Here is a 15,729-nt window from a genome sequence, read left to right as displayed (position 1 = left end):
AGATTGGTGGGAACTTCCCATGCAGCGGAGGAATCAGGAAATTCTATATTGTCTATATTGACCTTAACAATACGTTAATTCATTAATTCTGTAATGTTACTGGTAACTAATAAAGATAAGGAGGCAGTTTAACATAGACTTAACTTTAATCCTTTCATAGTGCAATAGGCTACTGTCTTGTTGCTTGCTTTTTGAAGAAGCCAAACACGTCTGTATCTTTCATTAAAGGGATATAGTTCACCCAAAAATTAAAATCATTTAGGCTACTCGACCTCAAACCTTTCACCAAACCAAACCTCACCTTTCCAATCCTGTATAAATTTATTTATTCTGCTGAACACAAAAGAACCTAACCAAACCAAACAGTAGTCATTGACTTCCATAGAAGGGGAAAAAATTCTATGGAAGTCAATGGCTACCATCAACGGTTTGGTTACGACATTCTTGAAAATATCATCTTTTGTGTTCAGCAGACATAAGAAACTGGTTTGAAACAACTTGAGAGTGAGTAATGATGACTGAATTTTTATTTGTAACTAAGTGAACTATCAGAAATGAACTCTTGGCATATTTGTTTCACATCAATACTGTCCAGTTGGGACATGGCACACAGCAATACTGTCAAGTGTCACTTGTGAGTGACCATTGTATCGGTCTGAACCGATACCTCACAAAACTAATTTCGGACAGACTTGAGACAGCGTTAGTTTAATCATCTACAACATATAGAGAAAGCTTTGGTTAGAACTAAACATATTTAATTACTTTAATAGTAATTGCTCACTAGAAATGACATCAGAAGTGGAAAAAGTTGGTCAGAAACAAACATTTACACACAAACTGACCACCAACCACAACTTTCAGACATCTTTCTTTTTATAGCTCAACTGTCACCGAATGGAACGCATAGGATTGTGGGATATCAAAGGCAGCAAAGGATACATCTATGCTGCCTTCATAAATCAATCAGGTGAAGGCATCTCAGGAGACAGGAAGTGATCGTATACGAACGTGCCTTGATGGCTTCCTACCTTGGAATGCGTCCTCCGAAGGCAACATTTTCCGTTTTCGGATGCAGCCACAGTCTTAATTTAGCAGTTATGTTTATGCAACTGGACCCTGGAGTATAAGAATAGATTATGGCCAATAGGGCCAGTGCCCAGAGGCTTCAAACTGAGGAGTCCAACAACCGTACACCATTTTAGGCAGTGCTTGAGTATGTGCCAGTAATATAATAAAACACAAATCACTTAAAATTAAAAATGCACGGCAATATCATTCACAATTATGTTTAATTAAAACATTAATTACAAGGTGTCCAATATTCAAATCCTGGATTTAGTTGGATTTTACTGCTGTAAACATAAAACCCTGTTTTCTGTCCTTTATTGAAAAAATAACTTCACTTTAAAGTCAGCATGAAACTGGAGTCTTTTCTTCCTTATTGGGACATATATCCAAGCTTCGGAAAAAAAAGAGGACTGGGCTTGATTTTGTCCATCAAGGATTGTTTGGAGCGTTCCTGCTATTGCTGTGATCTCATGTGAGTGAGAGGTTGACCCCTCACGCCCCAAATGACAGCGTTTTTATTTTAGGTACAAAATCCCTTTAATAACTAAATAACCTCGCCTGCTATCTGTTGTATAACAACTAGTGTCTCTTTTTTCATCCCATGTGACGTATTCAACATCCGTTTTGGAAGGAATTCAATGATATTCTACAACCTATTCTGCTTTAGATATGATGGTAGATCTATAAAAACATATCACTCCCCAGTTACATCCTATCACTAACCTTTTGATACCAGTTAACTCACTGTCTTTGGTTGCAGTCATACATCATTTTCACAGATTTTCCAAGTTCAGTCGGTTGTATGTGTATACAGCTTGTCATTTTAACATTTCTTTAAAAAGGAAAAAATGTGTGTTGAGTTTGAGATGCTCTGCGTTGGCCTGAAGATATCAATATTTGATAAGCCAACTGCAGAGTAAACTGGGTTGTATCACATATCCCTGGTCTAGTTTTTGAACGCTGCGTGCAAATGTGACGGAAAAACATGGACACCACACTCTCATTCAGGCTCATTCTTAAGAAGGTGCATGATTGTATTAATGGGGAAGTACCTTTTCAGATTTCCCATCACCTCTCCGTATATGCAGGAGAGACCTAGGAAGGTTTCCTTACAAAATGACAATTCAGAGAATACGCTGTGCATGGTAAATCCATTACAACAAGCTTTGATAACCGCCAAAGGCCCAAAATGCACCACTGTACAATAATGCCTTCCTCCTGTTTTCATTTACATATTCACAAAAGAGAAATTACATATAGAAGCAGTTGCAATACTCGTGAAAAAGGTAGAAAAAGAACGTTTCGTTGTCTTTCTGAATAATTTAAACTGCTGTGGCAGGACGGGCTAACAGAACCAGAGAATACAAGCATCCAAACGAAGAGAAACAGAAGTCATATAGTCCTTCACGTCAACGCGGAGCTGACATGTTACAAAACAACGCAGGAGACAAAAATGACAGTTCGTCCCACCTTTACATTATGGATCGGGAGCAAGCCGTAGCAAGAAACGTTCAAGATTCTTACATTTCCTCAAATCATTAAAAAGAAAATGGTTATACTTCATAAAAAAGAACATTAATAATAATTGTAATAATTATAATAATAATTACAATGACAGAAGTAACAGCTGATGGTAAATAATAATAATAATCAGTCCTGTACAATCAGGTCAGTCCTGCGATTAGCCACAGGCTGTTAGAGGACCCGCGGAGACGTCAGGGCTTTGCAGTCTTTTCAATGGCTTCAGCTGTAAAAATGGGTCACTTGGACAGGACATTCTGACCGCAGATCCTTTCATAGGTCCGCCCGTCACTGAGAGTTGAAAAAAAAATCTCCCGAGTCACCTGGAAATCGAGTGTTATAGAGATGCTGTCAGAGTCTGTAGTAAAACGCAAGACACCTATTGAGAATTAAAGAAGAAAAAAAACATTTGCATAATTCAATATTCAGTATCTTAAATAAATAAATGGCACACTAAAATTACACACTAAATAGCCCTAGTTGAGAGGGATACATAATTTTAAAAAAAAAGACTAGGGCCAGAAAGACTAATATTCTTGAGGATTTTAAAATACAAACACTATCATTCAGAAATGTAAAGTTGGTAAGATTTGTCAATGTTTTTGAAAGATGTCTCATGCTCACCAACGCTGCATTTATTTGATAAAATACGCAGAAAAACGGCAATACTGCAAAATATTATTGTAATTTAAAATAATTATATTTTAACATTTTAAAATTTAATTTATTCCTGTGATGGCAAAGCTGAATGTCCAGCATCATTCCTCCAGTCTTAAGTCACATGATCCTTCAAAAATCATTCTGATTATCTTATTTGCTTCTGAAGAAGTTTATTAAAAGGGCTTATTATGTTTGTGGAAACCATGATAAAACAAAATTCAGAATTCTTTGATGAATAGAGTTCAAAAGGACAGCATTTATTTGAAATAAAGTATTCAAAGTGTTTTTTACTGTCACTTTTAATCAATGTAATGCTTCCTTGCAGAATAAAAGTATATATATATTTTTTAAAATCATACTGACCTCAAACTTTTGAAAGATAGTGTATAACCATATTTAATATTTGTAAATAAGATGGAAGGGCTTTTTAAAATTATTGCAATGACTTGAATGTGCCACTTCAGTTGCGACACCTTATTATGTTTGTATTGTGTTCTGAATACTAAATATTGTGTGCATTTGTAAATATTGTGATAAGAGAGGCCATAAATCCCTCTATACATATTGGTATTAAGTATCTGCAAATAACTGTAAAAATACATATTTACCCAAAAAATATACCTTATTATTAGACCGTTTTGTAAAGCTGCACAAAATATTTCAAGCACTTCAAAATCTTAATATAGCATAGAGCTACTGTGAAATCACAAAGTCTGCGATTCAATTAAATAAGTATATGCGCTGCAGGTTTCAGAGTGAATTGTGAAGCTTTATTTAAATGCGTGCAGGTTGTGTTTCCCAAAGCCGCTCCGTTCACAGTAAATGCTTCTCTACATGAACTCAGTCTCTGCATATGCTGTGACATAAATGTTTGGGTTTCCAATAACGTGCGCTTTGGGAACGTGAATAAAGTCTGACCCGCTTTTTGATTCATAGTGAGTAGTGTAGCACTGTTATAATTTACATACATGGAGCGCATCTCAGCAGCTCAATTAACAAACTCCATCTCTGCATATGCTGCAAGTTTGGGTTGCACATAATGTTCATCTGGGAACGCAACGTGCGTTTTATAAGTCACTTATAAAAGTAAAGCACTATGCCAACACAGGAGAATACATCAATATGTTTCTAAATATGTGTTTTCAAAATAAAGGTTTAAACCCTAGTTAAAGTTTAAAGGCTAGGTTCACTAAAGGTTCGCTTAGGTCAATTTTTATCCGATTAATCGTTGAAATAATCGACCAATTACTCAATTACAAAAATAATAGTTAGTTACAGTTCTAGTCAGGAGACCCGTACCTGCTCATCCGGTCAACAATAGCAGACAGTCGTCAAAGTAGAGGTCAGTCCAGTTCGTGAACCTCATCCTGCATGCCAGAGGGAGTACGGCTTTGTTCAGTCACCCTCTTGGCCATTATTTCCCACTGTGGACCCAGAACTTTGGGTTTGGGCCCTGACACGCATAAAGAGAGAAACAGAGGAGATCAATCCATCTATACATGTTGGTAAAGAAGTATTTGCAGTGTATATATATATAGATAGATAGATAGATAGATAGATAGAAGTATATATACATTTATAAAACGGTTAGTTCCAATCCTTGATTCTGATTGGTCAAGAGCTGTGTTTCACGATAAAACACGGCTATGACCGCTTCACCCAACGGTTCTATGTATCACTACACAAAACCCCTAGCAACCACTCTTAACAATGTAAACACATGTTTGTTCTCATTGATTTTGTTCATTGAAGCTAGAGTAGAGTATTGTGAGAGATCGAGTAAGCGAGTGTACCTGGCTGCATTTACAGTTAGATATAGCATTTTCCTTCAGGTCAGTCCTATATATTCATAATAAAAAAAATCTGTTTGAATGTCCGTTGCGATATCTTGTCTTTTTAACAGTTAAGGGTTTTCACCATGCCTATAGTCATCTGTCAGTTGCGTCTTCCTTCTCCGTGATCACACGTTTGAGTTTATACTTTCAATATAAAAGTCTTCTCTGCTGACTGACTCGCTCATAAAGACAGTTTTTGCCGCCATCTATTGGTGAAATAATGCATGTAAACTTCTGTTGCTCTTTATGGTCAGGGACTATTTTTTTCCAGTGGAAGGAAGGCTTTGAGGGATTTTACTTCATAAAATCATCGTGCCTAACAACGCCCTTCAGCCATGACTTATTCACGATACAGCAAAGCCTCTCGTACCTTATTGCTTACATATATATATATATATATATATATATATATATATATACACACACACATATACTATATGTGTGTACTATATTTATTATTGTGTACATTTGTAAATATTAACTGTGATTAGAGATGCAATAAATGCCTCTATACATATTGGTAAAAAGTATTTGCAGCTAATAGTCCAAATAAATATATAATATATAAGGTGATAAATCCCTCTATACATCATAGTATATGCAAATAATTGTAAAAAATAAATGCATAAATATAAAATGTATTAACATAGAAATTAAATATATACTGTACATGTTTGTATTGTGTTCCGAATACTAAATATTGTGTGCATTTGTAAATATTAATTGTGATAAGAGAGGTCATAAATCCCTCTATACATATTGGTATTAAGTATCTGCAAATAACTGTAAAAATACATATTTACACAAAAATATAATCTATTTGTATTATGTATTGTAGATTACATATTGTGTGCATTTGGAAATATGAATTGTGATAAGAGCCGCTAAAACCCCCTCTATACATGTTGGTAAAAAAGTATTTGCAGCTCATTTCAAAATGAATGTAACGTAATATAAATTGGTTGAGTTGAGTGTGCTTCACAAAGAAAGCTTTTTATGTGGTGCATGGATATGCTTATGATCAGCACTCCAAATCAGTCACTTATGAGATTGAATTTTAGTTAGGATGTTACTTTTGAAGAGTATCAAGGCAGCTTACTACGTTTGGGGAAAAAAGAAAAGCAAAAGCTACTGTCCTTGAGACTCCAGTCTAGTTTCATGAAGGGTCATGTCACCCTATTGGTTCTAAGAGGTACTACAGGCACTCTTCTGCTAACCCCATCCTTTACATAATACATGCGGCTCACGTGATAGAGGACCAGGTTTGAGGACGGCAACATGGAAACGAGCCATTTATCACAAATCACATAACGCCAACTGTAACAATAAGTGCATAAAGACCCCAAATGTAAAAGCAATCTGAAAAATCAGTATGGGGTGAAGAAAAAGGACTCGCTGCTTCGGACAGAATGGTGCCAAGCTCATCAGGATTTTATATAACCGCTGAACATTGGTTTCTCTCCAAACCCTTCATAGAGACAAGAGGGTAATGAAGCACAATGTGACAGGGGAGCATACATAAGTGTTCCTAACATCCGTGCCACGTGTTCGGGAAGCCCTCCTTTTGAATCGACATTTACAGTGCCTTTACTCCGTGTTTTTGGGGTCTGATCTCCCGCAGGACTAATGATCCATGCGAGTCACTGCTGATCCGTTACCATGACAACCCTGAAAGCCATTCAGAGATTAAAGTAGCGCGCGTGTGTGTGTGTGTATTTTCCTGTATGGGGGTTGGTGGAGAAAAGAGTGGGAGAGTTTAAGACAAGTGAATGAGGCATGGCAAGAAGAGGAGGAGGAGAGTGTGTTGTGTGGGCAGCGCAGAAAGCACGTCTTGCACACACAACCCGATCGCTTACCGTCCAAGCCGTTGTGCTGCTCGTAGGAGCGTTTGCCCAGGATGGTTGGGGAGCCGTTGTTGAGGATGGGTGTGGATTTGATGGGCGTCAGGCTGCCCATGGAAATGGTGGGTGCTCGTGGAGGATCTGGTTTGGGTGGGCAAGGGTGGGCCTCTGGAACACGTGTGGATAAAACATGATTATCATTAAACATGATAATGGGTGCGCTTTATAAAAACAAATGTGAAAGTTTTTGAAAGCAAGACAGCTTCACTCACCCAGATATCTAACCACTGACTCCAAAGGCTTCCTTACTGTTTGCTTTAGAGGTGCAGGCTTTTTGGACAAATCTGGCAATCGCACAGCACCTGAAATATGTTTTTAAAAAAAGAAAAATGAAGAAACAGCATTAAAATGATTCAATTTATTAGGTTAAAACTTTCATGGTAATACAGTACAGGCTAGTGTCAATGATGCAAGGCTCATTTTTGTTTATTCAGCAAGACTTGAAAACACCTCTAACAACAAACATGCTTTTCATCATCTTTTGATGATTTTGGGGGGTATAAACAATATCATAGAATAGTACAACTTAATGAAAAAAATAAAAGCCTCTATAAAAGAATTTACTAGTAGTAGTAAATTAGTTTTTATTCACATATACATTTTATTTTATAATAATATTTGAAAATTAATATTTGAAAAAGTGTCATTAGCAGTCATAGTCAAAAACATTAATATTAGCAGAAACACGCTAAGGACTGTGTTAATGTCACTTATAATATCAGATCATTTTATCTTTTCATGACAAAGTTCAGGCTGTAAGATGCCATTGTTACAATATTATTCATTTTTGTTATTAGTACTTAATAAAGTACAGTCATTCATCGTTTGTTCATGTTAGTTCACAGTTCTAATGTTAACAAATACAAGTTTTGTTGATTTTAATAATGTATTAGTAACTATTCAAATTAACATTAAGATTAATAAATGCTGCAGAAGTATTGGTGATTCTTAGTTCATGCTAACTAAAGTAGTTGAGTAATGTTAACTAATGAAACCTTATTGTAAAGTGTTACCCTTATTTTTAAGCTATTACTTTTGACTTGATGGCCATTAAATGTAAAACATTAAACTTTTCTTTTAAAAAAAAGAAACCAACAAAAATACAAAAAGTACATTTCTCTAAGAACTTGGTGCATGCGTTTTAAGCTAGATTTTAAAAAAATCATATTTGTCATTGACCCACAATTTATTATATAAAAAAAACACATTAAATCACCACACAATTCATAGATAAATTCCATAATAATAAATATCATCAGAGCAATTCAAACTTGAAGTAGTACAGTCATGTCTGAAAGCAAATACTCACACTCGGCTTTGATAGCGGCAGTGTTGACAGGTATGTACGGGTGTCTAGCCACGTATCTGGATCTCAACAGGTCCTGGCACACGCGTCGAGCCGCTTTCGTCATCTGAGACGTGTGCAGGAAGAAAGCCTGTCTGGTCTTAACGGCAAACTTTGGGCTTCCGCTGTGTCTCACAGGCTGACCGTGAGGACTCTGAACACAGACAGCGAGATGAAAGTCAAGTCCTGGGTGACAGTTAAATCTAAATATTGCATTTTAAATCTGTTGAAGTGAACACATTCTACTTTTAAACATAAATGAAAGAAAGTTTCGCTCATTCACTCATTCATTTAAGAGGCATAATAAAACAGAATTGCACAGTAAAAGAAGAAACAGACTAAATAAAACCAACTTGTGGGGAGAGAAAGAGAATATCATGTGAAGAATTGACTCTGAGCCCTGTGGAGCATGTTTGGAGAGAATCCACTTTCACACCCACCATGTTGTTGCGGTTGGGTCCGGGCCTCTCTCCATCCAGTCTGGTTGGCATCTTCAGACCTCCGTATTTTTTCCAGTAAGTCCAGCAGGAGGCACACAGTCGGCACTGCATGTTGGGCGGCCCCCATGAGTACCACTGATACGAGCTAGTGGCTGCACACAAAAACAAAACACATAAAGCTCCATCCAACACGACTCTGCTCTACTCACTGTAGTTCAACCTTTGACCTGAACTCATATTAAAGGTACAAAATGCAATATTTTCTGCCGCTAGAGGGCGCTACATTCCAAACAACAACAACAGCGTAGCTTGATGACGATGTGAAGGAGCGTGGAATGATGGGAACTGTCGTTTTTAACTCCACCGTGGATGTAAATCAGTCGAAAAATCATGTTCATGGATGAGGTAAAGTTCTATTTTTATAAATGTCGCGTTTAATGACATGCTTTTATTTCATTAAAATGAATTAACCGCAAGTAAGGTTTAATACTAAATTGGTTATGTTACTGTATTTGTCGAATTCATTGTTGTGATAACCACATCATTTGCCAAAAGACTGATTAATCTTTATGTATAACACATGCTATATTTATTTACATGGCCATAAACACCAGACGTGATAAACAATGTCAATAAACTAAACACAAGCCTAAAGCAATAATATTTCCTTACATAAACATAACTATTGCCGAATGCTACATTTGGAATATATAAAATTGACCCGTACGTTTATGGGACTTGTCTTTGTCGACAGAACCAGCTGCAATCAGTAAAGAATAATTGTGTTCCATAACAACTGCGCGAAACAAGCTAACGTTTGTTGCTTGATAGACGCTATAACTACAACTTCCGCATTTGTCCAGGACTCCACGCAGTACGAGCGGAAACCGAGGGTAACGCGGATATGACGCCATTGACGGGCGACTCCCAGCTCACCCCTGCTCACACACCCCGTTTCCTTGGTTAAAATCGCAATTTTCGCACCATTTAAAAATAGTTGGAAACATTTGGGATATTGTAAGTAATCACCTTAACAAAATATATAACACTGGCCTTGTGATTTTGGGATATTTTAATGCACAAATATTACATATTGTACCTTTAAAGCCAACCATAGAAAACAGGATCTTTTTTTAAAGAAGTAAAAAAAGCTACTTTATTGTATTCAGTCTGCACAGGGAGGGGCGTCATTACTTATGACTTGCTTATTTAATTTGCAAAGAGGTAAACGAATCATAACAGATATCATTTACATATAAAACAAGTCTTCATTTTGTATTATTTATATGTACTATTATAGTTTCCATTTAAATTTGAGTAATTATGTGCTTTTTGTCATTATTATTATTTTAATCTTTCGACTTAACTATAATTTATCTTTCAGTTAGTTGCCAAAGCAACATTTCTCATTTTAGTTTGAGTTCAAGTGTTAGGGCGTGTTCAGACTTGGTGGGTTTGGTTCAATTAAAACAAACTCTGGTGCGATTGCTCTGTTAGTGTGGTTCATTTGATATTGCTGCCATTGAACACTGGTGCGCACCAAACAAGCGGACCGAGACCACCCACCTTTTCAGCAGGGTTCGGTCCGCTTCCAAACGAACTCTGGCGCATTTTGACTGCAATATGAACTCAATCAAAGACCAAAAACAGGATGTCACAAAATGCTAGGTTGCCCATTACAGAAAATATTTCAGAAAATATTAATGAACTTTCAGAAGTGGTGTGTGATTATGTGTACTTCTGTACAGATTTCATTATTCCTAACAAAACAATTCAAGATTTTTCTTAATGACATAAGAAAATTTACTGCCAATAAATATTTTTTACCAGCCATGAAACAGATTAATCTTTATTAAAGTTACACAGTCTAGAGCAGTGAGTGATTTTTCTTTGTCTTTTGTTGTTTGATTAACATTTAAAGCACAGACAGCAGCAGGAATATTACACTGTTGTCACTTTAAGAGCTAATGCACAGATTCAATATAATCTCTCAACTGTTTACATTCACTTAAGACATAATCGACGTTTATGAGACAAAAATGTTTATGAGGCTACTTGCCAAGATGGGCATTTTGAACTAATTGCTTGAAAATGTCTGTTCAAGTGCAAGAAGAAGTGAAAGAGCTCAATTTAGTATTCGTGCTGTCTGAGATGCAAATTTCTGGGCGCGCGCTTCGGATGTTTGTGCACAGAAAGCTTCCCATACTTTTTGCGAGTAACAAATTGAGTTCCCTTTTGCGTGTTCTAGTAGCCTGGCTCCGCCCTCCTACGTACTTCCGCTCAATATTCATTTTCCTTCAGTGCTACGTCTGGGATTGTGGTGTATTCTTGGGTTTTCTCCAGTCAATATTTTACCGGTCCAATCAGCGAACAGAGGGAGTGGCTGAGAACGATGACGTTGAGGTTGTGCGCTAGTTTGAGTCGTCATACGTCACGACCAAACGTTAGCGATTGGTTATGGCAGATCCAGAGTGGTTTTAAACTTCAACAGAGTACCAGCCTTCAAGGAAGTTAACGCTTGTCAATGGAGAGAGGCCAGACTCTCTGTACAATTTAAATGTACGAGAGTCTGGTAGAACCAGGCTAGTGTTCTTGCGCTTAAATACTTAAATTGGCAAGGCTTAAACTTTTGTCAGATGCATGAACTTTTGTCAGATGCATGAACACATTCATGTTCTCCAAATATTGATATCGATTATATCTTTTCTCAATCCCTTAAGTTGCAAAGAGACAACTATGGATCTACCAATTTGACGCTATTTTTGAAGTTTAGTCAAAATTTTCAGAAGCGACACGATTGCTTTATATGATGAAAAGCCTAAATTAAATTGTTCATCATATAAAAACGATCGAGTATCTTCCGAAAATTTGGACTAAACCGCTCAATTCATGTGGAATTGCGTAGTTGTCAATGAAGGGACAGAAAGCTATCAGATTTAAGCTCTCAGAAGCTCTCAAAAATATCTTCATTTGTGTTCCGAAGATGAACGAAAGTCTTACAGGTTTGGATTTTCATTTTTGGTTGATCTATCCCTTTTACTAACATTACAGGGGGGAATAAAACGTTGCAAAACTGTAGTAGAATGTGCTCTTCAAAGGGGAAGTGTGCCATTTTTTGGGACATACAAATAAAGTTTCATATTCCAGTTTAATGTCACCTTTAACATTTTAAGTACTTGACAGCAGGTCAAATACTCACTGTAACAGCTCTCGCACGCGCGGCCCAATCCGACGGGCTGGCCTGGCGCTCCTGGAAGAGCCCCTGCTCCATTCACCAGCGCTGGTTTCACACTGTTCATGCTTAACTGGTTAGGGTTGGGCTTGTTACTGTAGGAAAAAAGCAAACAAGGGTTACTGTATTTCATCTGGTCAAAGTGCAAGCACTCAAAGCTCATGGTGAAATGAAATCCAGGGTTGAACTTTGACTCGTTGAAGTACTCACTAGTTTGGGATGTAAACCTGCTTCAACTTGCTCTCAGCTTCAGCTGCTTTTAATCGTTTCTGTATGAAACAAGAACCAGTTAGTCTCAGTGTGAAAACTATCTAGGTTGCCTACCTGCACACAGAGACTTGAGACAGCCGGGTTGTATTACCTGCTGGACGTATCTGTCTGTGGTCTTCCACATGTAGTAATACTCAATGATGCTGGTTAGAGACTTCCAAGGAAGCTGTAATAATAAGAAAAAGGTAATTTAGAAAGAATAATTCACTAATATCATAAACAAAATGGCTGTTTATTACATTTAACCCCATATTTGTTCAATCAAAAAATGAAATTGTCATTATTTACCCTCATGTCTTTCCAAACTCCTAAGACATTTGTTCATCTTCGAGACAAAAACATATATTTTTAATGAAATCTGAGAGATTTCTATCCTTCCATGCAAACCTAAACTTTGACGCTTCAAAATGCTCATAAAGACATTGTAAATGTTATCCATATGAATCGAATGATTTAATCAAATGTCAAAAGACTTTTTTAACTAATTTAATTTAGCCTTTTATTCACATATAAACATAAATAAAATTGATCGGCAGACGACAGTGCAAGTGTTTCATTCACATTTGCTATTAAAAATAGATGTGTGTGCACTGTAAAATGTATTTAGGAGCACGAGTGCGAATAAAATGTCTTGAATATCCTAAATGATATAACAAACGTGTTAATTATAATTTTAAGAGGTCTTAAATTTAGGGATGGGAAAACAAGAAACTTCAAAAGGCTATGATTTATGTAAAAGTATGAGAGCTGCAGGTTTCAAAGTAAGAACGAGGCCCTGTTGTGCATTCAACAGGTTTTAGAGCCGTTTACATTGCCAATAGACTGCTTATGATCTACTGTTGAGGAATTATGACAATGTTGACTTTATGGTGTTTATATTGTAATATGTTGGAGATGGTTGTAAGAGTGCACATTATCTCCCTTTCCCTTATCTTTTTAAAAGAGCAGCCGGCGGCAACAGTATAGCATAAGCATTTCCAAATAAGAGTACCAGCCTTGTTTATAATTAAAACTAAAAGTCTTGTGTACATATATGTTTTTTTTTTTTGCCTGTTATTATTGGTATTTTGGTTACATGATGAACTGTATCCATCTTTGAATTCAACATAAACTCTTATTGCTTCTGTTTGGGCAGATACATTTTGATAAATTTGCATTGCACCCCAGAAGTGCTTCAGAGTATGTGTGCTCTTAGGGAAAAAAAGTATGAACGAACGACTGGAAACCACCATGACTAGATCACCGAGTCAGTTTCAATAATTGGATTAGTCCAAATCACTGACTGATCCAGTTGCAGCGGCTCTTGAGGTGCAGCTCAATGCCGGTTTAGATTATGATATGTTTCATATACAAAGTTTTCTTATGGCTTTAGAAGATTTGAAAATGAGTCATATGAACTTGTTGGGGTTTGAAAACTATGGTTGCAGGAAATTCATTTTAAAATATCAATTGTTTTCCCACAGAAGAAAGTCATACGAGTTATAAAAAAATAGAATAAAAAACAACAACAAAAAAAACAAACAGGTGAGTAAATGATGACCGAGTTTTCATTTTAGGGTGCATATCCCTTTAAAGCATCTTTCTTGCTCTTATTAGAGCAAATCTGGTCATGATGGCAAACAGAAATCCAGCTCCATTTCCCATCCTTTGTGTCCCTGAATAAGCTGGTTCACTTCTTTAGGGTGTGCCCATTTTCCATGACAGGCTCCTCCCTGTTTCTCTAAGTAGACATTTCTGATGGAAGCCCAGAGCTAAAACATTCAGTACTGCACATACATCTCTCAACCACCAGGTGGCAGAGTTAAACATGCACTTGGCACACTCACTGTCCCCTGAACAAAGGCAGTTTATCAGTCATTACTGCCACAATTATCTTAGCATATGCTGCTCAGATCTTTCTAAAGCCACACTATTCTGTAGCACAAAATATAGGAATTCAATTTGATCTCTCTCCTGCTTGTGTAAATACTGCTAGGGAGGAACTTACAAAGTCTTGCTGGATGTCAGTGAAGTCTTTGCCGTATTTCTCGAGCGCTTCCTCGAACAAGTTGGCTTCAGATGCACTCCATTCCTCCATTTCATCCCTGCAGAGCACCGGCCCACCCTGGGGTACCAGCGCCGCGATGGCCCGTGTCATGTCGTAGCCGTTCTTATGCAACGTGTCCATGGCGTGAAACTGAAGATAAAGCATTTGAGATAAGAAAACACGATAATTGTTGGCTCAAATCCAATATACGTCACCAAACTCCATTGTTTTAGCAGTGTGTTGTCAAGCAACTCAAAAAATCAGAATTGCTCAACCCTGGGAACACCACAACACTGACACTAGACGGAGAGGAATAGTGTGGGCAGCACGAGAGTGTGTGTTTATGCATGGGGATGTTGCCCTCTGGCGCCTTTCCTTCATGTTTTGTACACAACGGGCAGAGTTGGGTGGCAGGAGAGTGAATACACTGTTCTGCTGCTCTTCTCGCACAGCCTATAGGCAGAGACAGAGCTGGCAACAGGCCTGTCGCAATTATTACATAATCGCCTGGTGGAGATTATTTGATCTAATCGTGATTATCACTGTGCACTTTAAATTCTAATCACATTTTGCCACCCAAATTATGGAGTTCGTTTAAGCATCCTGACAGAGTCTGAATGAGTTTGGTGTAGGGCGATCTGTTTGACTGACCAAGGTGTTCGCAAAACCAGTTTGTAATAGTCATTATTTTTTCAATTCTGTCTGGCGCACTTTGACACACTTTACATTTAAGCAAAATTGAAACTGAAAATGATGGACACTGAGACAGAAGCTGAAACCAAAAATGGTCATTTAAAAGGAGCCTTTGTTTTGAATAAGTATACATTAAATTAATAATAAAATAAATATATTAATTGGTGTCAATGGAATAAAATGTCAATGCAAACAACTTTGAAAAATATTGAATAAATCTAAAGAGTGCAATTATTTATTTATTTATTCATGTAATTATTCAGTCTGTATTGTTTAATGCTATTTTGACTGTAAACAAACTACTACAAACTGAGTAGATGCTTTTGTTGACCATTATGATGTGCAGAACAGAATACTAACAATAATCTCTCAAGCTTAAATTAACTTTTGGCTGATATAAACAACTGTCCTTAAAAGAGGAACTGGCTCTTATGTTCCTTTCCTATAAAAAGGGACAAAAGGCTTTTTTTTCCATTTCTATGTTTTTATGTATTACCAAGATGCTGGTTTAAATGGCCTTTCACTCTCTAGTGCACGGGCAAACAAGTAAGGCTACTATCCAAGCATGAGAAAAGCATTATTAATGTGAAAATCTAATCAAATGTGAATACTTTTATAGTAGTACTTTTTATAGTTTTATAGTAATAGTTTACTGTGCATTTGAATTTTGACTGCAATTTGCTTCCATCTACTGAGATTGTTGGGCAGTTGCACATTATCTTACTGGATTTATCC

At 36.9% G+C, this 15,729-nt stretch overlaps 1 protein-coding gene across 3 annotated transcripts in view; it reads right to left on the bottom strand.

Moving 5' to 3' along the window:
- Positions 1-1,275: 1,275 nt before the first annotated feature.
- Positions 1,276-15,729, bottom strand: part of mta1 (metastasis associated 1) — a 45,186-nt gene continuing 30,732 nt past the window's right edge. For 2 of the 3 annotated variants that reach the window (XM_079631972.1, XM_079631974.1), the window contains exons 9-18: positions 14,263-14,451; positions 12,367-12,441; positions 12,216-12,274; positions 11,973-12,100; positions 8,774-8,925; positions 8,298-8,487; positions 7,201-7,290; positions 6,944-7,096; positions 4,552-4,705; positions 1,276-2,971 (exon numbers count right to left, since the gene is read on the bottom strand). In XM_079631972.1, coding sequence (XP_079488098.1) covers positions 4,596-4,705; positions 6,944-7,096; positions 7,201-7,290; positions 8,298-8,487; positions 8,774-8,925; positions 11,973-12,100; positions 12,216-12,274; positions 12,367-12,441; positions 14,263-14,451 — 1,146 coding nt within the window. In that variant the 3' untranslated portion in view covers positions 1,276-2,971; positions 4,552-4,595. The remainder of the gene's footprint in view (positions 2,972-4,551; positions 4,706-6,943; positions 7,097-7,200; positions 7,291-8,297; positions 8,488-8,773; positions 8,926-11,972; positions 12,101-12,215; positions 12,275-12,366; positions 12,442-14,262; positions 14,452-15,729) is intronic. The other variant, XM_079631973.1, reaches the window with a different exon arrangement.

Source organism: Phoxinus phoxinus, assembly GCF_949152265.1.
Source record: "Phoxinus phoxinus genome assembly, chromosome: 13".
Lineage (NCBI taxonomy): Eukaryota > Metazoa > Chordata > Actinopteri > Cypriniformes > Leuciscidae > Phoxinus > Phoxinus phoxinus.
This window is presented reverse-complemented; position numbering and strand designations above follow the sequence as displayed.